The following is a 23,541-nucleotide window of genomic DNA, read 5'->3' on the forward strand; positions in this document are numbered from 1 at the left end:
GAAATATGGATGAAGGACCTGAACGCACCAAAGGCATGTCTTTAAATGCATTAAGGTCATCGCAGGTTTATGAATCACCCTTTTATGAGAGGTTTAACACCGGGTTTCATCACTACAACATAGTGGTAAATCAATTTCTAGTGGGAGATTCCCTCACTAGAGAGGCCATTAAACTTGACCTGAGCTATGTTACTGTGCCGACAGACGCGGCACAGTAACATAGCTCCAAAGTTGGCGATATTTTTTTTTTTCCCAACAAAAGTAAATTTTTTCAAACAGGTCGCTTGAGCCCTCACGTCAAGATATCTGAATGAAATTGGGCTCATTGGAACGGAAAAAGTTTCACCTTTACAGCCATGCCGGACATATTTCAGCTGCACAAGGTACGGTAGCATCAGGGTCCTAAACAGAGCGTGTTCTAGATGTAGTGCAAAGATGTTATTTTTACCTTTTTTATTTCCCCTGTTTTTGCACACTGTGGTCCCTAAACAATCATGGAATTGTAGAAACTGGGTGTGGCTACAAAGATGAGACTGTTGTAAATCCGAAGATTTTTCTCAAAAGTGGTTTTTTTTTTGTGACTTTACTGTATAAAATGACCTATTGTGACCTCAAGGATAATCACAGCCTCATGAAACTCTAGGCCCGGAATCAGGACACATAGACAATTCAGAAAATGTATGGGATGTCCAGGTACATTGAAGATACGTGGGTTTTTCTGAGCCATTTTCAGAAACTAGTGCTTGTCATCCAATCGTCAAGATCGTCAAAATCACACAAATCTCCAATTTTTCGAAAGTTATTGATACTGCACCAGAGCATTACATTTACTAAAGTGAAAAACACTTTAGAAAATGGTCTTCAAGTCTCCAGGTGGCCATTTTGGGGGATTTTTCTCAAACTTTTTCCCTCAAATGGTCAAAAATGGCTAGAAAGTGTACCAAAGCAGTGTAACTAATGGTATCAACCCACAACTTGGTGCAGCAACAAATCACAAGGGAATGGCCATCAATAGGCATGAGTATAATGTTCAAAGCCCCTTTACACTCAAAATATTAATCATTCAATCAGGCGCAATTAAAAAAAAAATCTTTTTTTACCTCTTAATTGATATAAAAGTTTGAAATACTGTACATGGTCAAGCTGCATCTCAAATTATTCCTTGGGCGCTCAGCTTTCTGATGGTGAAAGGCACTTGTATATGGCACCAACTTCCCACTCCCCACCAAGAAAGGGCTTCCGAGCTGAACAGGTTAATAGAACAAGAGCTGTAAATATATTGGAATTTAATTATTAACAATGGTGCAGATTACATTCCGGCCAATCAGGATTAATACGATTAATTACCACTTTGCTCTTAGTAGTGATTTACTTTACTTGCATGGCCCATTTCTCTTTACCTATTTAACTGTTAATTGGTTTTACAGGTAATTGCTTACCTTATAGGGCAGACCCGAAGAGCAGAGTATTTATCAGGTAATTACCACAAAGCCACTTTCAATCTCTTAGCCATCATTAAAATGACTATGACAGGCCCCAAAAGCATGCAAAGATGGTAGGAACTGTGAACTACCTATGTTTACACTTTGTTGTAAAAAATTGTAGACTTTAAATAAAATAAATAAATTAAAATAAAACAGTAAAAAACCTGTGTCAAATGTATCCCTTGAGAATTATTACTTAATAATTACTAATAAATATTCAATAGAAACATGTACTTTATTAATTTATTTGGCTCTTAACCCTGCAGCTGGACTTGAATGCTGCATTCATGTCATGCAGAGAGATGGAAATTATGCGCACTATCGTCCAGGCCAGGGTACGTATGAGAGTAAAAAAGAGGAATTGCTTTTTGGAACATAGATCATCAAAAAGCCGCGCCCCGTCTTTTTTCAACATCCGACATTACCCTCGTCTTTGCTCGACGACATTCAAATTATTTTCGGGAAAGATCTTCTTCTGGTTGATTGATTTGTTTATTTTCCCTTGAGGTAGTAAGGATATTTTTCCAAATGATGGCACTGTTTTTTTGTGAATGTTAGTCCATAGCCACAGTTTACTGACCGCAACCGGCTCCGCTGCTTTATCAAATTCACCGCGGTTGCCTTTAACGTCTTGCACATACCTGATCGATGCATTCTCGCCGGGAAAGGTGGACCAGCCTATATGCTGTAAACTATGGAACGCCATTTATATATAAATATATAAATGAATAAATATAGTTCAATAAATAAATAAATATTTTTTGATTATAAAAAGGACTTTTTTAAAAGGACAATTATCATTTATTTAAGGGGACTTTTATTTCATAATGCCGGAGCTGGTCCTCAGCTCCCAATTCCGCCTCGGTTGGAGTCAGCGGCAGGTAGGGAGCGAGCCGGTCACAGTGGAGAGCCACCACCCGGTTCCGCTTGACTAGCCGCACCCTGTACGCCACGTCCGATAGCTGTTCCAGCACAGTGTCAAAGGCCAGCCCACTGCCTCGACAGCTTGGGGGAGAGGCCATCCTTTCTCTCCGGACAGCAGATCCACACCTGGTCCCCGGGTGCAAAGTCTGTTCCCCTCCGGCTCCAGGGGCGGCCCGAGTCGACTGGGGTACAGAGTTCATGTCCAAACATTTGCGCTGCGGGAGTGCATAGAGTAACACCGGCGACGACAGAAGTGGGCCTACGAATCCTGCTGCCGGGGAACGGACATTGCACCCGGGACCCAAGTGTGGGTCCACTGTCCGGAGAGGAAAGAAGGGCCTCTCCCCCAAGCTGTCGAGCCAGTGCGCTGGCCCTTGCACTGTGCTGGAACGGCTGTCGGATGTGGCGTACAGGGTGCGGCTGGCCAAGCGAAACCAGGTGGTGGCCCTCCACCGCGACCGGTTCCCTCCCTACCGGCCCCTGGATCCAACTTCTACGCCAGTGTTGTGCAGAAGAAGCGGTAGTAGCCAATAGCAGTGCTCTGAATCTGCGAGATAACCACGCCCATTGATTTGCATTGAATTATTAATCATTATGAAATGAAGGTCAAATAAAAAAATGATCTATTTAACTATGTTTATTTATTTATATATTTGTATGTACATATATACGTTAAAATATATATATATATATATATATATATATATATATATGTTTGCAGCTGGTTGCGTCTTGGTGTAAAACAGGTCACGCCGGGGGCAAAGGTGTGAAAGCCACATTTCCCACATGACGTGAACGCACCGTCTGAACTGGCCTCTCCGGGTCTGCGGGTTAGACGGTATGTGCTGCCCCCTCGTGGTCGCCGTGGTCATTGCCCGCTCTCTGCCCTTCTGACAAGTCACAGGAAAACATGGCGGATTCGGATGAGCCGTAAGTAGCTGCCGAAGAACCAAACAAGGAACACAGTGAATCGACTTGTAACTGACCCCCTCTCCCCCACCCAAAAAAAAAACCGATGCTTTCAGATCTCAGTAACCATCGGAAAGCGGAGTATGATCGGATCTCCTTGTATTCTCTCTTTTTATAGGGGGAAGAAAAGAAGCAGAGTAGTGGAGCTGACTGAGAAGTTAGTGGTGAATGGAAGGTTTGAGGTTCCCAGGCAGGAGGAGGGGTCATGTTAGCTGATTTGATGATCGGATGACTAGTATACGGGGACTATTTAGATATATCAGATAAATGATGTGATATATTACTTGTAATGTGCATTCCTCCCTTACTCGGTGTTTACAGGCTAGCTAGCCGCTTAGCTAGCTGCTTTGAGCTGTGGAGTTGTGATGCGAAACTCTCAAACGATTCGTTCGAAGCGAACTAGTATTTTAAATGACTCGGGGGTCTGGTGTCACTCCGGCAATAGAGCGAGAAAGCGAGTTCGTCTTCGACTCGCAAACTGAAAATAATCATCGGGGGTTAAATTTATCTGGGGGGAAAAAAAAGACCAAAGCATTTGGCAGTAGTCATTATTGAATGTGTCTGATTTACACTTTAATATTCACCGGAGTTACAGAATTGTAACAGAATGAAAGGCTTCCCGTGAAGAATTCTGTTACCGAACGAGAGCCAATCCACTGTTCTAACTCGTTCATCGCTCATTGGAGGTCCCCCCTGGATCACCATGCGATACACCAACCGAATCACACCGTTGCAGAGTCAGACAATCCAACGACTCTTTTTTTTTTTTGTCATTTTTTTGTGAGCGACTCATCAAGAACCGAATCCAAAAAAAGAGCCGAACCTTTCATCACTAGAGGACAGGGAGCTCAGCTGAAGACAGGGACAGACACGCCCCCTTGATATTTATGATTACGTGTTATTATTGTTATTATGAACAACATATGGCTATCCAGAATGTCATCCTGCTGTTTGATATTATTGCATGATCTGACAAACTACGCATCTGATGTTTTGCATGATCCCACCACTTCACGCACATGGTATTAAAACAGGATGTTTGCTACACGGATACATTTGGGAGCACAAGGTTTTATGGTGATTTTTTTTTTTTTTTTTTTTTGCGATGACCGTAGTTGACCTTCTTCTGAAACTCTTATCGTCTGCAGGATGATGGTGGATGGCGGCAGTGGAGAGAGGACGGCGTGGGAGGGACGGTGGAACCACGTCAGGAAGTTTCTGGAGCGATCAGGGCCCTTCACGCATCCGGACTTCGAAGCCAGCACAGAGGTGTTTGTTATTTTGTTCAAGCCAATAACGTGTCATGTTGTTAAGATGTCTCTTTGACGTCGTTAATATAACCTTTTCTTTATTTTATTTTATTTCTTTACTTTTCCTCAGTCGTTGCAATTTTTGTTGGACACCTGCAAAGTCCTTGTCATTGGCGCCGGTGGCCTTGGATGTGAACTCCTTAAAAACCTGGTGTGTATGATGCTATTTACTCTCTTAAAAGGTTTGAATGGGGTTCTTATTGGGTCCTCAAACATTTAAGTACTGAAATACCTTGAAAACAGCCCCTTTTGTACTGAGGTGCTTGAAAACCTGTTTTTATTTAAATTGGAACGTACTTTTTTTCCCCCAGAATCGCTTTTGTTGGAAATAGATACTTATGATAGTAGATGACAATCAGATAAATAATATATATATGATATACTAATGTAAATAATATACAATGAAACTAAAATTACATTACATTTTAATTCGTAAAGATCACATTGAAAATTGATCATATTTGTTCTTGAAAGTGGAAATGAACAAATAGCGCTTGAAAGTCGTTGAATAAAATTTTGTAATGGCGGAATGAACCCTATTTAAAAAGAATAAATGGTATCTAGTGTCCTAGTTGTTTTAAATGTTCTTTCCTGTCCTCCCGCTGTTGCTCAGGCCATGTCGGGCTTTTGCAACATCCATGTTGTTGACATGGACACGATCGATGTCTCCAACCTGAATAGACAGTTTCTCTTCAGGTCAGCTTTTTTTTATGCATTATATATACTGTATATGTTCTTCATATCAATCTCAACCAGTTACTCACTTGAAACGTCTTGCACATGATTTGTTTTCCAGGCCTAAAGATGTCGGTCGACCCAAGGCGGAAGTTGCAGCCGATTTTATCAACAGCAGAGTTCCTGGATGCCACGTGGTCCCGTATCTTTTTTTTATCTTATAGCAGTGTTTAATACAAATGTCAGACGGCTATAAGATCCCTCATTAAAATGCATTTTGAATGTTTTGTTTACTGTCTCCAGTTGAAGGAGCAATAGACACATTTTCATTCAATTTTATTCAAGGATTTATGATCTACGCAGAGCAGATTGCTCCGCCGTTCGCCATTTCCACTAATGGTTGCGTATTGGCTGCTGTAAATTGATCATTTCCCTGGGGTTTTGTACCCGGTGGCATGGAGAATTGCATAGTGAAAGCGCAGGCAGGGAAGCAATCTAAACGCCGATGGTGTCATTATTCCGTCGCCATTACACCGTGCAATCAACATTAACTTCATAATGATAAGTCAAAGCGAAAAAAAGTTGTCCATCGCTCCTTTAGAGATGAATGAGGTGGAAAAATCATGAGAGAAACAAACATGCCTAATTTTGTACAAACATCAAATCTCCCTTAACCCTTTAATAGCCATTTTAAGAAAATTCAAGACTTTGACGAGACGTTTTATAGACGTAAGCATCACCAGGGTTACTTCCTGTACCTCGCAGGCTGCGGTGTCATCAGGAGTAAAACTCTTCATTTGCACTCAGATTTCGCTTCTTCTTCCCCCTAGAATTTCACATCATCGTCTGTGGACTAGACTCCATAATTGCCAGGAGATGGATGAATGGCATGTTGGTAAGAGGGACTCATCCTTTCAAACCCCATCAAGTCGTTCTTATGTCGTTATTGTGAAAGACTAATCAAGGCTTTGAGAACAACACCGTCAGGCACTGAACCCATGCCAAACAAACTCCTCCTCCTGGCCTCCAGCTGTCTCTGCTGGTGTATGAGGACAACGTCCTGGACCCGAGCTCCGTCGTTCCCCTGATCGACGGAGGCACAGAAGGTTTTAAAGGCAACGCCAGGGTCATTCTGCCTGGTCTGACCGCCTGCATGGACTGCACCCTTGAGCTCTACCCTCCCCAGGTAAGGAAGCCCCCTCAGATAAACCGAAGATCCCGTGAGAAAATGTGTGGGGGAAGCATCCAGGTGTGCTCCGCATGACATTTGTCTGCGCTCCACAGATCAACTTCCCCATGTGCACGATAGCCTCCATGCCGCGTTTGCCGGAACATTGCGTCGAGTACGTCCGGATACTGCTGTGGCCCAAAGAGAAGCCCTTTGGAGGTACCCGGGCCGAGTTTTTTTTCGTCGCATTTAACCCGTCTCACATTTCCAGACTGAACTCCAAAACATTCTCTGCGTTTGTTTGTTTGCCTCCAAAGAGGGTGTGGGCCTGGACGGGGACGACCCTCAGCACATCCAGTGGGTGTACCAGAGGTCTCAGGAGAGGGCGGCAGAGTTCAGCATCACGGGAGTCACGTACAGACTCACCCAGGGTGAGACCACACTCCCTCCAAGTTCTGCTAGTCACGCAACGCACTGCACTCGCGCTGTATTATTTATATCCACTTGGCAGCACTGGATTTTATTCAGTGGAAGTATTTGCCCCCTGTCTGATTTACTCCGTTTTCACAGGACACCGAGGGCCAGATTCACAGGGAACGGCTAAAAGCTAAATTCATGAGGAGGAAATGGAAATGATAAATCAAATTGATAAATTATGATTGATTGATTTCTTAATCAATCAATCAATCATAATTTATCAATATTTCCGGTAATTGGCAACTGAGAGAAATAGAATTTAGGCGCTATTCGCCTGTAAAATAAATTCACTGGGAGTTAGAACAATTGACAGAAGTGAGTTTTGGTGTCATCTCATTTCCTGCTCCCTTTAAAACCCACAAATTGAAAAAACAAACTGGAAAATCAGGCAGGGGGGCAGACACTTTTTCACACCACTGCATATAAAATACAAAAGCTGCAACCTTCTTCATAGTAAAGGCTTTGTGGAAGCTGTGTTTTTGACCATAGATTTAAAAAGTTGAACGTTCTCCTTTCAAACCAACATTTTACGCTGCAGGCGTCGTGAAGAGGATCATTCCGGCCGTAGCGTCCACGAATGCGGTCATCGCAGGTAAATAATGGCGGCTCCCGTTAATCATTTCCCAAGCAGCGTCATGTCCATTGACCTAATGTTGAAAAAATAATTATCAACACGATCATCGTCTGCTCGTTTTTTTCCCTCCCCTCTCTTGGCTCTGTTCCAGCTGCCTGCGCAACTGAAGTTTTCAAAATAGCATCAAGGTGAGTTCACCTTGATTAGACGAAGGTTTTTATTTTTTTATTTTTTTAAGATATAAAAGAATATAAAGTGTATCCTTGCCGTCTTTTTCAGTGCCTATGTTCCTCTCAACAACTACATGGTCTTCAACGACGTCGACGGCCTGTACACCTACACGTTCGAGGCAGAACGGAAGGTCGGTCCTTTGCTTACATCTTGAGGTTAGAGTCTGCTGCGGGTTTAAACATTTGAATTGGCTATAAAAGATGCGTTTTATCCACCGATGCTGCAGCAAAACTGTTTGGCCTGCAGCCAAGTGCCCCTGGACTTGAAATTCTCACCGTCTTCCAAGCTGCAGGAGATCCTGGACTACCTGACTGCGAGTGCCTCCCTGTAGGTCCACCCGCCTCCAGTGCATTTATATTATAATATTATATTATAGGATTATTTCCTAACCTAGTTTGTTAGATTTTAGCTCTCCCTCTGACTACCTATGGAGCTTCCTGTCTTTAGATCCTGACATTTTCCTTACATTGGGGTCAGTAAATGAGCGCAGCTGTAAATATTTTGTGCTTTTTTTTTTTTTCCCCCCTTCCCCAGACAAATGAAATCGCCGGCCATAACGGCTACAGTGGAGGGCAAGAACAAAACGTTATACTTACCGGTAAGAGATCTCTAGTCCTCCGGTCTGTCCGAGACCGCGCGCGCTCTGATGAAATTGGGTGGCGTTGAAGGCTTTTTTTGAGTCACGTGCGTGTTCTGTCCACAGAGCGTCGCCTCGATCGAGCAGCGGACGAGGCCGAATCTGTCCAGAACACTTAAGGGTGAGTGGCCTTCAGTCAAGAAGCCCCCGGTCACACCCGTGGTGGTGACAGCGGCGTTTCCCACCCGATTCAATGTGTCGCAATAAGTGGATTTCAGTCTTGGGAGTCGGAGAAGTGTTGCACCTGGGCGATCTTGGACACGCCTTCACATGAACATCTTGGAGAAATTTAAAAAAATACATTTAAGTGGAAATGGTGTATGTCGGTGAAGGAAAACGAAGAGTTTGTTCCTTCAGTAATGCATTTTCACGAGAAGCGCCACCCATTGGCCATTTTCAGAATTACGGCTGAGCGACTGAGGAATGATTGACAGTTGAAATGTGGATCACTTTTGTTTGTTTTCACCGGCTCATTTGGCAAGATAAATATAGCGAGGACGGTACTAGGAATGAAATGTTTATCTTATTCACGCGTCTCTGTCTTTCCAGAGCTGGGGCTGAGGGACGGGCAGGAGCTGGCCGTCGCTGACGTCACCACGCCGCAGACCGTGCTGTTCAGACTCGGCTTCACCTCATGAGACGGACGCATGCGCTGCTACCCCGTCTGGGGTCGTGGTTGTCAGGAGGGGCGACCCCGACTCGCCGCAGACTCTGTGCGACGCTTCTGAAACGAGAGTAGCGGCGCACTGCATCCACGCGCGGTGGTTCTCAGCCTCGCTTATCGCTTCGCTGTGTTCTCGCACCGAAAATCCATATTTTGCACTCGATAGCCCGACTGCAGTGTCTTCAGGATCTAGTACTCGTATCTCCGTACACTGCAACCTCAAAACCCTTCTATGTTTAAACGAAGTAATTATTACTCGGTGACTTGACGTATTTATTTATTCAAACACTTGTTTGGTTTTGTTTGTTTGTCCCAAAGTTTGCAGTGACAACTGCACTGGTCCTTGACCAGACAAATGATGATGTGAACTGGAATAAATTAGTTTTTCATACAAAGGACTGTTGTGAGTCAGTGAATTGTAGCTTTTTCTTTGGTCAAATTATGCTTTATTCTGCAACCTGTGAAATATGAACTGTGCATCAGAACTACATTAAAATAAATAATAAACAAAGTATAAATACAATGAAATAACAAACTGCATCAAATTAAATAATAAACGACATTCAATTAGATAATAAACGACATGCAATTAAATGAATTCCAAACGTAATTAAATGAATTATTAACTAAAGAGAATTAAATAGCCACGATGACGTAGGCCATGGCATTAGACACGCCCAGCGACTTAGACGTCACTGCGCTACGTGTACAGGAAGCAGCGAGTTGGTTTACGTTAGCATTAGCTCTCGTGCTAGCGGAGCGACCAAAACAATCCATGACAGCGGGGGGAAGAAGTCCAAAGCAGACGTAGAGAAACCATGATACTAAGGGCGCGTTGGGTCGATGCGATGTGTCTCGTCACGTTGTTGGAAATATGCGTTTATGTAGCGAACTGAATTCGGGAATCGCACCGCAGTGTTGGATGTTGATAGCAGTAATGCTAACTAGTAGTAATGCTAACTCCAACAGTTTCGGGCCACATCTCTGATATTTACTAAGGTAGCCTACCTCATTTCGAGCTCACTGAATTTGTAGTTCAGAAAGGTTTCCGCTTAAACTGACCATTGTAACCATGAGCTAGTTGTTTGTGTTGACTTGCGAGCCAGCTGGGTGAGCTGACTTTGATAAACACATAAAAGTGTGCAAGAAGGATCCAGGATGAGCTGGTTCAACGCTTCCCACCTGTCAAGCTTCGCCAAGCAGGCTCTGACAACAGCCCAGAAGTCCATCGACAGAGTGCTGGACATCAAGGAGGAAGACCAGTGGGGTGACACAGTGGTGATGCCCTATGATGGTCAGTGAAGCTGGCTAATATTCTGAAGTTGACTTGACTGTTGCAGTTAATGGTCTTTTGAGATAATCAGGAATAACTGTTTTGTTTCCCCTCCACCCCAAACCAGATCTACCCGTGAAGTCATCGTTAGGTGGAGGATGGGGAATTACACAGTGGGACTCGCCCCCCGAAGAGGAGCCCACGACACCTCCTCCATCGTCCGAAGCCATCACCACTCCCGTGACCCGCACGGTCGTGGATGAATCAGAGAACTTCTTCAGTGCCTTTCTGCCGCCCGGAGATGGACAGGGTACGAACCAGAGTGATGTCGTGTCCGTTGCACCCGCTAAGACCTATAGGAGACCGCAGGAAAAGGAAAAGCCGAGCGAGGATGATCTTGTCAACGATGACGCGGAGTCTCTTAAGTCAGGTTCTACTGATGTGACTGAAGAGGTTCAGGAATTCTCGGAGATCCAGCTTATTGAGCTCGAGTCCAAACCTGAGCAAGACTCCGTTATCCTAGAGCCGATTACCCCTGTTGCATTTCGGGACGACGATCCTGCTTATGATGACAAAAGGGCAAATGATAGCTGGGATGAAAATGACGTTCACAATACAATCTCCACCGACTTCCAAACAGAACACTTGTCTGCTGCCTCAGAACAACTCACTGAGCCCGACGTCACTCCCTCCCCCGACCCGTCAGCCGCCACGTCTGAGCCCAAATGCTCCGCCCCTTCTGATCCATCGCCGCCCTCGCCCCCGAAGGAGATACTCGTGGAAGGTAAAGAGCCAAAGGCGGAGGACCGTCAGAACGACACCCCCTCGCCGCCGGTCAGCGCCTTCTCATCGGGCACCTCCACCACGAGCGACATCGAGGTGCTGGACCACGAGAGCGTGCTGAGCGAGAGCTCAGCCAGCTCCAGGCAGGAGACTGCCGAGGCCAAGGCCAGCCTCCACCTGATGCAAGGTTCCTTCCAGCTGCTCTCCGCCTCGGCCTGCGGAGAGTTCCCTCGTCTGGACGACTACGCCAAGCTGACGGAGAGCTGTGGCTCCTCCTCTGACGCCTTTGAGCGCATTGATTCGTTCAGCATGCAGTCGCTGGACAGCCGCAGCGTCAGCGAGGTGAACTCGGACGACGACGTCCCTGGGAGTCGGACGCTGGCCTCCGTCACCGTCGGTCCGACCCCCGGTACGGCCGTGTCGCCAGCCGCCCTTCAGAGTCAGGAGGAGGGGGGTGTTGGGAAGGAGGGGGAGCAGGACGGGCAGGAGGAGGAAGAGGTGGAAGAGGAGGAAGAAGAAGAAGAAGAAGAAGAAGAAGAAGGGCTCACTGAAACGATGAGGGACCAGTCGTTGGACGAGATGGAGGAGAGTGGACGGAGCGCTACGCCTGTTAACAGCGAGCAGCCCGAGGAGCTGACGGAACAAGACGGGCATCTGGAAGTGAGCGTCACGCTGTCGAGTCCCACCCCGGAGGTGGACGAAAGTCCCACCCCGCCTATCACAGAAGAGATGAAGAGTGTCTCCACCTGTCAGATTCTGGAGCTTCAGAAGGTAATGCCTGGTGATGAATTTTAATAAGTAGTGGATTGTATCAGTATATGTTCTTATCTAGACCTTTTCAGTGACCTGGTGTTGAACTGGTATAAATCAGGTTAAAATCCAATCAATTCTTAAAAATAATAACAATGTCACAGTGCTTCACATATTAAAAAGTAATAACAAAGCAGACATTGGCAGTGTATTTAAACTTAGAAGGTAATACTATTTGATTTATATACTGTTTGTGTGTGTGTGTGTGTGTGTGTGTGTGTGTGTGTGTGTGTGTGTGTGTGTGTGTGTGTGTGTGTGTGTGTGTGTGTGTGTGTGTGTGTGTGTGTGTGTGTGTGTGTGTGTGTGTGTGTGGTTTATGGTGGTTTATTCCAGGTAGGCCTTTGCTCTTAAACTCTCCCATTGAGGGGTAAAAAAAAAAAACGTTTTCTGAATAATATTGTGGTTCCTAAAGGTGATTGATGAGCTGACAAGCCGGCTGGAGAAGAGGGAGTCCCAGCTGCTGGCAGTGAGCAAGGACAAGGCCAGGCTAGTGGAAGAGTGTGACAACCTTAAAGAGTGAGTATATGCTCACCACACCTATTTCTGAATAGCAGTAATAAATAATCATTCCATGATTGTCTGAGTTTGAGTCTTATACTGCAGCAGATATTTAGGTCAGGTTAGGCTTGGGCAGACCTACGATTAAATCGTCTATCGGCGATCGACTGCATCGATCACGATTGGCATTGATGACAGACATTCTTTTTAAGTGTTTCTATCCGCCAGGAGAAAGCTGAGCATTGAAACGGTGTAAGTGCAGTTTACCATGTTCTGAAACTGGAGCAGAGAGGGAGGGAGGGGCAGTGGCTCTCCCCCTCTCCGCTCAGAGCTGTCCATTAATTGCCCAGACAATCCGCTACCTCGATACCCATTCACGCTTAAAAAATAAAAAACGCACATGATAAAAATGGCACCGTGGGGGCCATGGGGCAGGTGCTCAGGCATCCCCCTCCCCCACACGTACCTGCCGCTCTATATGCAAATCTTGCGATTATAATATACCAATATATATTATTATCTCATAGAGAGAGATTTATTTAATTTCCTCGTTTTTTTACTTGGATGGAAAATGAAACCCGTAACTCAGAGAGTCTTTTTTATTTTTTTTCTCCTCCAGACAGTGGTGCGTGCCGGCCCCTGTGCCTGTCTTTTTATTTTACATCTATTTTTTTCGTTTGGGTTCCTTAAAATTTTTAAGGGACTGTCCTGCTCTGTACTGTTAGGCTAAAGAAATGGTCTCCCCATTGCTTTCCCTTCCTATGGGACTTAATTTAGTAAAAATTTGATGTTTTTGAGTAAATACTTAACTTGTAAATAATAAATCCTGCACTTCTGGAATGGGGAGACCGCATTTGCTGCATTACATTACTTGTACCGTCAATATACTACGGGGAGGGCACACGCGCAAATTTAGTACTTAAAATGAGAGATGCTGTTGTGTAGATGTGGATTTACTTTTACATTGTTTAAATATGCAACTAATGCAACTGATCAACTAATGCAACTAAATACTTGTAAAGGCCAGAGAAAACCATTTGGTCCATGTGTCCGGTTTTGACAATATTAGACTAATGAGTCACATATATCCTCCAGCGAAGTGATTAACCTAAAGGAGGAGAGCTCCATGGTTCAGTCTCTGAAGGACGAGTTCACGCAGCGCATTGCCGATGCAGAGAGGAAGGCTCAGCTGGCCTGCAAAGAAAGAGACATCGCGAAGAAGGTAACCATGCTGATCACAATAAAATACAGACGAGTTTCCATAGCCACTCCGAAATTCTATTTCTTCAATCTGTGGTTTTATTTTTACTTGAATTTATAGCTGCACTGTTTATTGTTATTGCAGTGTTATTTTTCACCAAAACGACTGTAGCTGTCCAGGGTTTCTCTTTTTAATAGGTGGATGTGTGTTTCATCCACTGTAGGAGATCAAGGGCTTGCGAGAAGAGCTGTCCAAGAGGCTGAACTCCAACGAGACAATGGAAATCATCAAAGAGAAGGAGGAGCAGATCAGAGGCCTGCTGGAGGAAGGTGGAGCTTGTTATCTGGAAGCCTACTTAGGCTTTTGGAAATACTCCCCCATCCACAGCACAAGAAATTGAGTTTTCTGAGCTCTCAATTGCACTCACGAGGACACTCATGCTCCTAAAATAATTTAGGAGATTAAAGTATTCTGTATCTCAAAACACTTAGTCCCAAGTGTTAGTCTCACTCACGGTCTCACTCTCAGGAGTGGGATTTAATTTGAATCCCCTTCAGAAAGTGATTTGACATTGCATGTCCTAAGACAAAATAACTTGTTCAAAGTGGCTGAACAGAATGTTTTCAATGGTTCTCAGGTGAGAAGCTGTCGAAGCAGCAGCTGCAGCACTGCAACATCATCAAGAAGCTGCGTGTGAAGGAGAAGGAGAGCGACTCCAGGATCACCAAGCAGAGCAAGAAGGTCAAAGAGCAGGAAGAGGAGCTCAGTCACCTGCAGCAGGTCAGCAGAGCGAGGGCACCGGTGGACCTGGACTTACCAGCGACTATGTTTGAAGAGACGTGGTCATCAGTGCTCATTTTCCATTTCTTTCATTTCTCTTGGTTTTTGCATTAAATTGTTATGTGATCTTCTACCACTAGAGGGAGAACTAGTCTATCATAACCTATTCAGACCTATTTGGGCTTGGAATCCTGTGTCTCGTGGACGCTAGTCTAATGTTGGTCGTCTCATTAGCCCTTCTATGTTCCGCAATATTTGATCCAAAGAACATGGCTTATTGGTTCCAGATGCTTTGGGTCTCTTCCTCTTTGCATCATGTTTTTTCTGCCATGCTTGTCCTCTCAGAGGAAATAGTCCGTGTGAAAGATGCACATAGAAAGAGGGATGGAGACAGTAGACAGACTGGGCTTCGTCAACACAGAAAAAAGAGGCTGCAATTACGACAGACTATCTGGGATTCCCTTGGTGCAGGCAAACAAAGCAAAAAAGTAACCTTTTGTGACTGTATTTTAATATTTAAAGAGCTGCCAAATTTCACATAAAAATCAATTAATTGACCGTAAACTGTAAATTTCCGTCTTCATTATAAGGTTCTTTATAAGCTTTATTTCTTAGATTACATCTGTCCTGTTTTTCCTGAAATTTATAGGCAGATTTGATTTAAGAAGTTCAAAAACAGTATTTGGTAAATCAAAGCTTTTTCCCCCTATATCCGGTTAAACACTTCCGGTTAAAAACTCTGTTGAAGGTTCTGGATGGGAAGGAGGAGGTAGAGAAGCAGCACAGGGACAACATCAAGAAGCTGAGCGGTGTGGTGGAGCAGCAAGAGAAGGAGCTGAGCCGGCTGCAGATGGAGGCGGAGGAGCTGCAAGAGAAGAATCGGAGCCTCCAGGCGGCTTTGGACAACTCTTACAAGTAAACACTCCACTGAAGCAGGAAAACAGCCTCAAACCAGGGCTTACATTTCATGTTGACATTATTGGCTTTTATTTTGACCTATAAGTTAAAATCGATCATTTCAAATTAGAATTCAACAGTGTCGTTTCCTTGTTTTTTCTCATTGTCTTATGCACTGCTCCCAATGAGTAAATTGGCCGTTTGCATGGCTGCCTTCACTGCCGGTCTCTTTCTCCTGAATTTACCCTGGAGAGTAATAAAGTGTTATCTCATCTGAATTAATCACATAGTCTAAATGACCAATCAAATGGATGATCATAACTTCGATGATCATAGCTATCAAATTGAACAATCAAATCGATCATAGCTTCTGCCTGATGTGACTTTAAGCTTGCTACAATACAGCCGGCTGCATGGCATTCATCTTCTGAAAGGAAAGGTCAATGGAGCTTGTGTGTCTGTGTCTGCAGGGAGCTGGCAGAGCTCCACAAGGCCAATGCTAGCAGGGCCAGCGAGGCCCAGGAGGCAGCTCTCAGCAGGGCGACCCAGGCCAAGGAGCAGCTGAGCCTGGCCCTGGAGAAGGCACAGGAGGAGACCCGGATCCAGCAGGAGGCCCTGGCCAACCAGGTAAGCCTGGCTGGGCTCATGGATACCAGGGGTTGACGATGAGCAAAACATTCCACTGGCTTTCCGGGCTGGTAACTTTCTAAATTCTCTGCTATTAAAGCCACTGGCCCTGAGATTGATAATTTGTTATTTGGATATGATTTCAACATTCATTCATTTTCTCCTTACATAAGTTTTTTTTTTTTATCACTGTAGGTATGTTCAGTGATGGCTAAAAGTATTATAAATTTGACCTGGAGCAGGGGGTTTTGAAAACATTTTAACAGCAGTGCAGGGCACCTTACTCGCAAACTTGAACTATAATGCCAGTAACCACTGTTCAAATCTATACTTCAAACGAATGCACAGATTGAAGTCCTGTTGCAAGCACAATGCTGATTTGCTAAGTGGCATATCTACATGAAATTCCAATCCCAATTTATTTCACTACCGTATTATTCTTTACACTGCATGGACTGTCGCAGTGATGACATTTTTCAACTGAAATCGAAACCCTGTGTGCAGGTGGCTGACCTGAGGCTGGCCCTGCAGCGGGCGGAGCAGCAGCAGGCCAGGAAAGAGGATTATCTGAGGGAGGAGGTCCGGGAGCTGCAGCAGGTATGGGAAGCCCATTTTAAAGGTCTAAGGGCCAATTTATACTTCCGCAGAAACTGTCGACATCTGAAGAGCTCTGACATCTGAAGAACACAAGGTCAGATGTATAAATTAGGCCTCCCACACACTTAACGAAGGCTGTACGATAAAACTTGTACGATAGACATTGCAATTTTTATCTTTTCTGTGATATATACAGTTTATTGTGATATGAAAAAATACAGGAATTTTCACCAGATGACTTGAATAGCTCTATTTGGAAAGAATTAATAATTCTAGACTGATTGGGGTGATTTTGTAGGGGAGTGCATCTGCATAGAAAATAAAAACAATATCTTTATTCTTGGCACATTTAGGCTAAAATCAGTAAACTGTCAACTGTGACAGGTAGGTTTCCTTTTTCCTTCAATCATAAAAAATAAATATTACTCTTTCTTATCAGGAATGATCAACAAAAACAATAACAAACCGAAACTATTTAAATATGTAATGGACAAATATTAGTAAAAATTTATATTTAAATGTAGTGAAGCTAAGCCAAACTTTTGAGCGTTTGCTATAGTGAGCCATGGTCCAGGATGTAAACAGAAGTGTGTGCGCATCCCGATACCTATCTATCCCTATGTCGCAAATCAGCAGCAACTGCTTTACGGACATTTTATGCCAAGGTGCTTTATGTTGCCTGCATGTCGGGAGCGATGTAAACGTACACGAGCTGATTCGGGAAGTCAATTGGATGGATTACGATTATTTTCCGGTCTGCTACCGCGCCGCGACGGCATCAGGTGAGCGAGTCAGGAGGGTCACTGAAATATGCAAAAGTTAGGAGCTGATAAGCAGAATCGGAATGCATGTCTTATCGAATCCACGCTTCTTGGAAATTTGTAACCGGTTCTTGGTACCGTCTCGACCAAGAACCCTTCATCATCCGCAGAAAAAAAATAAAGTTGCAGCATGATGTGTTTGTGTTGGTCCTGCAATGTGACTACTGCAACTGCTGATGACGATGCTCAAACGATATATCGTGCAGCCCGACACTCAACCCCTCGAAATCATCTCGTCTCATCCTCCCTTCAGAGGCTCCAGGAAGCGGAGACCAGGAATCAGGAACTGAGTCAGAGCGTCACGTCGGCGACTCGCCCCTTACTCCGACAGATTGAGAATCTGCAGGCCTCGTTGGGGGGCCAGACGGCATCATGGGAGAAACTGGAAACAAACATTTCTGACAGGCTAGGTGAGAGCAGGCGTGTCCGACATCCTGTACTACGAAATAATGTTCAATCCGTTTGAACTCTGTGGATAAAGGCTGAAACCGCTCCCCTTATCGAGCAGCGGACGCCCAGGCGCAGCTGGCTGTTGCCGTGGAGAAGGAGCGTTCGGCCACGGAGGAGCTGCTGGCCATCAGGTCCCAGCTGGCCTCTCTCGAGTCCCAGAATTCCTTGCTCCGCCAGGAGAAGGGTCGTGTCCTGGTTCGGCTTGAGGCGGAGAAGAGTTCGAGGGAGAGTTTGGAGGATGAGAGCAGCAGGTAGTGTACACTCACCTTTACAGACGCACTCGATCTCCTCAAATAACCTTATTTGCGTCAGGCCAGGCATGTAATTATCCTTCAGGACACTTGAAAAGACAGTGTCAGATAGCCACCAGCGAGGTGTGCCATTGCTAATAACAATAGCTGCCTATCTGGCTGTGTTCAAACATGTCATGGAAAAAAGCTGATATTAGATGTTCTAGTCTATAATTCTACTGTTGAATAGCTTTTAACCCCCTGGGGGGAGGAGCAGCCTTGTGGGTGGAGCTTGGTCCTTTGTGCTGTGCGCTTGTGTGGGGTGACAAGCACATCCCAGCCAAACGGGCCAGTGGCGCAATGGATAACGCGTCTGACTACGGATCAGAAGATTCTAGGTTCGACTCCTGGCTGGCTCGGGGAAAAACTTTTTTTTCCCCGTAGGCCGATCCACTCATTACCCGGCTCAACATTAGTCGCAGTTCACCAATCTGCCTCATGCTATCGGGTCGGCCATTATCTTGGAAATATTTTGGACGGTATTATGTTCTGTGCGGTAAACGGAAGCGGTTTAATCTCAACCTTCTATAAAAAGAAAATCAGGTTTACATGCAATTTCCTTCCTCCAGCTACATGACCATGCTATAATGCCGGCATTGCGATAGTGAGACTAAATCATATAAATAAATTAATTTACTAAGTCCGTGGTTGCTTAGTAAAATGTCAAAAGGTAAAGGTAACGGCTCAAGGAGGTAAAGGCTATATCTTGAATATATTTTTCGAAGACAGTTGTGCATGATAGTTTTTTTTTTTTTATCACTTGCGTCAACACGTGTGTCTTCACGCAGGGAGCACGCTGAGTTGGAAAACCTGCGAGGAGAACACAGCCGCATGCTGGAAGATGCAAAGAAAGAGAAGGTACACTTTGTATATTCTTTCCATCTCTCAGACCTGCCAACCTGCACGCATATTGTGTACCAACCTCGCAATTCTTTGGTCAAATAAGGCAGGTAGGAAATGCCAGCTGACTATGCAAAAAAATCAGTCAAAACCAAACAATTCTGTACATTTATTTGGTATTGAAACTACATCCTTCTGATTGGACCAGATGATGCTCCGATACTCAAACCCGATACCAACATAATGTAACGTAGTTGACGCTTGAAAGAGAGCGAAAGAAAGAAAAGACCGGCTGTTTGGAGGTACTTCATGGTAAACAAAGAAGATTCTTGACTAATCATTCAGTAAAACGAGTCGTTGGAGCTGATTCAGTTGGTTTAATGCACAGTGAGCGAAGAAAGACTTCCAGTGAACAAGAGGGAGAAGATTTGGCCATTCATTATATTTTTTTGCAATGACCAAGTACCATACAAATATAATAGAAAGGAATATTTGCACTTAAAAGTGAAAGAGACTTTCATTTGAAGTTTAAAGTGGACATTTCCATGTTAGTTTTATGTTGTGTTCTATTAAAACTCAGTGAGAGTTACAGGTTGTATTTTATTGGTACTATATTGGAACTTTATTGGAACTCAGGGACAGTTTCATGTTGTGTTATTGTTCCATAGTGAATAATGAACAATAATAAACACACAGTGTCAAAATCAGTAATCTCACTATTGTGGGAACTGAAAATTGCAGCAGCAGTCCATATGTGCAGCTGTACAATCACATGAGTGTGATCAGGTCACATGATGTATTTGCCATTGACGTACAGCAGATATACCCAGTGACACCAAATGATAAGAACATTTGATTCCTCCGATCATGGATATAGGCTCAAAGAGATAGGACAACAACATAAAAGTTATTTAACGGTCAATGGTTTATTATGAACACACAATTGAATGAAAGTCAGAATCGGCCAAAATCTGAATCGGCAGGTCAGATTTAAAAAATAAATCAGAAGTAGGAATCGGCCAAGAATTGCAGTCGGTGCATCTCTAGTTGGTAAACATGTTGGTAACTTTACAAGCTGATGCATTTCAGGGGGTATATCCTAATGATATCAATGTGTATACTCTATGTATGTAGCCGTAGTAGCTTGCATACGATGTGATGAGCCTCATTACGAGACGGCCACGGTGTGAATAACTGAAGGAGTCATTTAGCTGCAGTAACTCAAAGTCAATGGAGACTCCCTGTTACACTGTTGTGGTCCTCAAAATATTTTCCCAATGTTGGCAGGTCTGCATCTCTGCTCATTGTAACAAACACCAACCTCTAAAATAACTGTGGTTTGCTCCTCCCACCAGCTGCTGCTGACCAATCAGCTGGAGATGGAGAAGATGAAGGTGGAGCAAGAAAAGAAGAAATGCTACCTTGCACAAGAGGCCCTGAAGGAAAAGGTAAGTTCTTTGAAATGGATGTTGACAGACTCCTGTGGTGTTAGAGCCAGCTCGTGTCTCTGCTTCTACCTTAGCTAGTTAATGATCTGATCTCAATTTAAACGATATCCAAATATGACGTTGGAGGTTGATGTTTTTCTGGCTGCCGCGTTTCCTCCGTCAGGAGAGGAAGTTCATGGGCCACTCTGCAGCCGAGCCCCCCGCCTCCTCCACCCCCTCGCTGTCACGCTCCAGCTCCATCAGCGGCGCGGACAACGGCGGGCTGCACTCCTCCATGCTGTCCCAGGTACACCACCCGTACGAATGGAAAGCTGGTCGCGGGCAGGAACTTGAACTTGAACCCGACTTACCTCACTCGCGTCTCCGTCCTTCTCCCTAGGACGACACTCTGGAGCACTCGCTGGGCATCACGCCCGTGTCCATCAGCGGGGGCAACCTGTACGAGGCCGCCCGGCTCTCCGGAGGCTCCAGCATCCTGGAGAACCTCCAGTCGCAGCTCAAACTGCGAGAGGGGGAGATCGCACAGCTACAGGTGCGGACCCAGGCCCCCCTCCTCCTCCTCCTCCTCCTCCTCCTCACAAGCCAGGTTTCCAGGCAGACCGTCCCAGTTTAGGAGGGTGTCCGTGGCTTTACAGTGACAATTATTTTATGCGAAATAAATTCTACCTATATTTAATTGTTTTATTTAATTTGAAACGCTTGTGTCCAAATCATTGTCACTGACACCGCAACTGTTCAGGGGTTGTATGAGGTCTTGGAAGAAGGAAATACGCTTGATTTTCAATGTTGCATTTCCAAGGTTTGGAATGTGCTTGGAATTTGAATGAATTCTTGGAGATTTTCTCTAATGCTTAGGATGATACATGTCCTTTTAAGCATTTATTTTCATTGCTGCACCTTAGGTATGCTGGAAATATGAACTTTTTCTGAGCCTGGGCTCTTGCTGCTACATTAAATGTTGCCGAACAGTTTTGACGGTTCAGAAAGTTCGGGATAATCAATACACCAATATATTGGCTTCCATCGCCTTCGTTGTCCGTCTCCCTCCCCTCAGTTGGAAATCTCGGGTCTGGAGAGGAGTCGCTCTGTCATGGCCGAGGAGATGGTCCGCCTCACCACGCAGAACGACGAGCTGGACGACAAGGTGAAGGAGATCCCCAAACTGAGAATCCAGCTCAAGGTGAGGCTTATCATTAACCTGAAACGTGAAATCAGTGATTTGTCACTATTATATACATGCTGCCTTTGGTTTTTATGTGTTTTTAACACTACTTTCACTTGTGCTGTTGTGGACAGTGAAGTACAAACGTGTAACTGCAGTACGTTTGGTTTTCTTAATAAAGGTGGAATAAGGAAGTCTTGGTTTTCTGTCGAGCTGCCGGCTCGCCTTACTTTGCCACGAATCCTCTTAAAAACAAAAATCGCAAATCGTCCTATCTCCCACTTTGCCATGGCTGTTGCGCTCACAGGAACTCGAGCAGAGACACAACACCATCCTGCAGATGTACGGCGAGAAGGCAGAGGAGGCCGAGGAGCTGAGACTGGACCTGGAGGACGTGAAAAACATGTACAAGACACAGATCGACGAGCTGCTCAAGAACCAGAAATAGACTGAACTGGCGCCGCGCTCCAGCTGGGACTCCGAAAAACAACACTTCCTGTTTAGAGTTCTACGTTTCAACACTGTTGAGAGAGGAAAGATTAAATCCAATGAATCTTTGTATGTACTATAATTTTATTTTAACTGTCGTAAAATTTGCCTATTTAATTAAGGGGAAGTGGTGGTGACAGGATGACCTATCGAACGCAGATTATATATAGAAGGTATATGTATGTCTTCTGTTGTTTCCCCCCCCCTCATTTAAACCCTTGACTGAGAATCATGATGGAAGATGTTACCGTGAAGGAAATGTTTCGAAGTATATTTGCACTGCACAATTTCACCATACTTAGTTATGTCCAAATTGATTTCAACTGTTCTTGAGATTTATCAAAAATGGGTTTCTATTCCAGTGGATGCTGTTTGTTCAACAGGCAAGTGTTGTGTGGCTCAGATCACAGTCCGTGTTTGGAATCCCGGCGTTTCGGATTTTAACAAATGTACAAATGTGTATATGAATAAAACATTTATTCGGGTGGTGGAAGCGAGTGCCGGAGGCTTTCATTTGCGGGGCTGTTCGGGCGCTGCACAGCGCGCCCTCGTGGCCGGACGCGGGCCGCACGCCCTAGTGGCGTGACGCGGTACCGCACGCCCTAGTGGCTTCAGGCGGGACCGCACGCCGGTAGGTTTCCGGTGTTATGGCGACCTGCTACTCCAAGGAGCCCGAAGTCGGACGTTCAGGTATTAAAACACGTTTTCGATGAATGGGCTTCAGACGAAGTCGCGTTGGAGATGTTCTCTGTCACGGGTTTTGTGCCGATCGGGGAATTTCTACGAAGCAGTTGCGGGGAAACCTGCCCCCTCCCCCCCCCCCTCCTCCGGAGCGGGATTACTGTAAAGTTAACGGTGTTATTGACATAAATGGAGAACTTGGAAGGGAGTCGCGAAGCTGGGTGCTTATTTGTCATCCCTGAATTTATTCTTCATTCGGGGAAATTATGTAATAGTGAACCCGCGAGCGAAAAAAAATATATATATATTTATGGTTAACGTGTAATAACGTCCATCTCTTTTCACTCGTGCGTCTTGGACTCATACATCACTTTTAGTGGGACGTTCATCTGTTTCAGTTAAAACATTTATCTTGCCAATTGACTACACTATTCGATGTTACACTTCCATAAGCGATTCCTACTAGTTTTCGGGCAGGCGAATGTGTGGGATTAGGACACAGTTTGAAATGATTAAAGTGGTAATCCCTAACTACGTTTTGTCTGAAAAAAAATCCCACATTTGACATCCGCGGCAGATTGATTTGGCTGGCACCTCGCGAGAAAGAGCCATTAAATGTATATTTTTATTCATTTTTTTGCCGTGTATGTGCTCCTCTGTGTGCTGTTTCTGTTGTTGGTGGCGCCCCCCCCCCTGACCTTCACAGGACTCAAAACAAGCAGAGTGCAGCGAAGAGATTGACAGGGAGCCATAAAATACCCTGATCTGCAATGTCTCTGGG

General features: G+C 44.8%; 2 protein-coding genes across 3 annotated transcripts; both read left to right on the top strand.

Moving 5' to 3' along the window:
• Nucleotides 1-3,317: 3,317 nt before the first annotated feature.
• On the top strand, nt 3,318-9,475 carry uba3 (ubiquitin-like modifier activating enzyme 3). Of its 2 annotated transcripts, XM_080001599.1 has the most exons (18): nt 3,318-3,338; nt 3,496-3,534; nt 4,526-4,646; nt 4,758-4,838; nt 5,301-5,383; nt 5,484-5,564; nt 6,048-6,091; nt 6,193-6,257; nt 6,393-6,548; nt 6,647-6,749; nt 6,848-6,961; nt 7,546-7,599; nt 7,733-7,769; nt 7,861-7,942; nt 8,039-8,139; nt 8,347-8,410; nt 8,516-8,570; nt 8,999-9,475. In XM_080001599.1, exons 1-18 carry the CDS (start codon nt 3,319-3,321, stop codon nt 9,085-9,087), a joined length of 1,389 nt encoding a protein of 462 aa, XP_079857725.1. In that variant the 5' UTR covers nt 3,318; the 3' UTR covers nt 9,088-9,475. The 2 variants fall into 2 exon arrangements, with proteins under 2 accessions (XP_079857725.1, XP_079857726.1); XM_080001600.1 differs by lacking the exon at nt 3,496-3,534 and having other exon boundaries at nt 3,325-3,338.
• A 397-nt stretch (nt 9,476-9,872) lies between these two features.
• Nucleotides 9,873-22,556, top strand: tmf1 (TATA element modulatory factor 1). The gene is made up of 17 exons (XM_080000493.1): nt 9,873-10,407; nt 10,514-11,940; nt 12,392-12,495; nt 13,573-13,699; nt 13,902-14,007; nt 14,316-14,458; nt 15,207-15,373; nt 15,826-15,982; nt 16,487-16,579; nt 17,654-17,810; nt 17,909-18,101; nt 18,929-18,998; nt 20,336-20,428; nt 20,592-20,714; nt 20,808-20,960; nt 21,483-21,608; nt 21,898-22,556. Exons 1-17 carry the CDS (start codon nt 10,272-10,274, stop codon nt 22,036-22,038), a joined length of 3,516 nt encoding a protein of 1,171 aa, XP_079856619.1. The 5' UTR covers nt 9,873-10,271; the 3' UTR covers nt 22,039-22,556.
• Nucleotides 22,557-23,541: the final 985 nt, after the last annotated feature.

The sequence above is a fragment of the Zeus faber genome (assembly GCF_960531495.2).
Source record: "Zeus faber genome assembly, chromosome: 5".
Lineage (NCBI taxonomy): Eukaryota > Metazoa > Chordata > Actinopteri > Zeiformes > Zeidae > Zeus > Zeus faber.

Excerpts from the sequence above, each read along its gene's own strand:
- tmf1 (XM_080000493.1), top strand. The coding sequence starts at position 10,272 with ATGAGCTGGTTCAACGCTTCCCACCTGTCAAGCTTCGCCAAGCAGGCT. Across the intron at positions 14,008-14,315 it reads CAGAGGCCTGCTGGAGGAAG|GTGAGAAGCTGTCGAAGCAG; the intron begins GTGGAGCTTGTT and ends AATGGTTCTCAG. Across the intron at positions 21,609-21,897 it reads AACTGAGAATCCAGCTCAAG|GAACTCGAGCAGAGACACAA; the intron begins GTGAGGCTTATC and ends TTGCGCTCACAG.
- uba3 (XM_080001599.1), top strand. The coding sequence starts at position 3,319 with ATGGCGGATTCGGATGAGCC. Across the intron at positions 5,565-6,047 it reads CCTGGATGCCACGTGGTCCC|CCATTTTAAGAAAATTCAAG; the intron begins GTATCTTTTTTT and ends ACCCTTTAATAG. Across the intron at positions 6,750-6,847 it reads CAAAGAGAAGCCCTTTGGAG|AGGGTGTGGGCCTGGACGGG; the intron begins GTACCCGGGCCG and ends TTGCCTCCAAAG.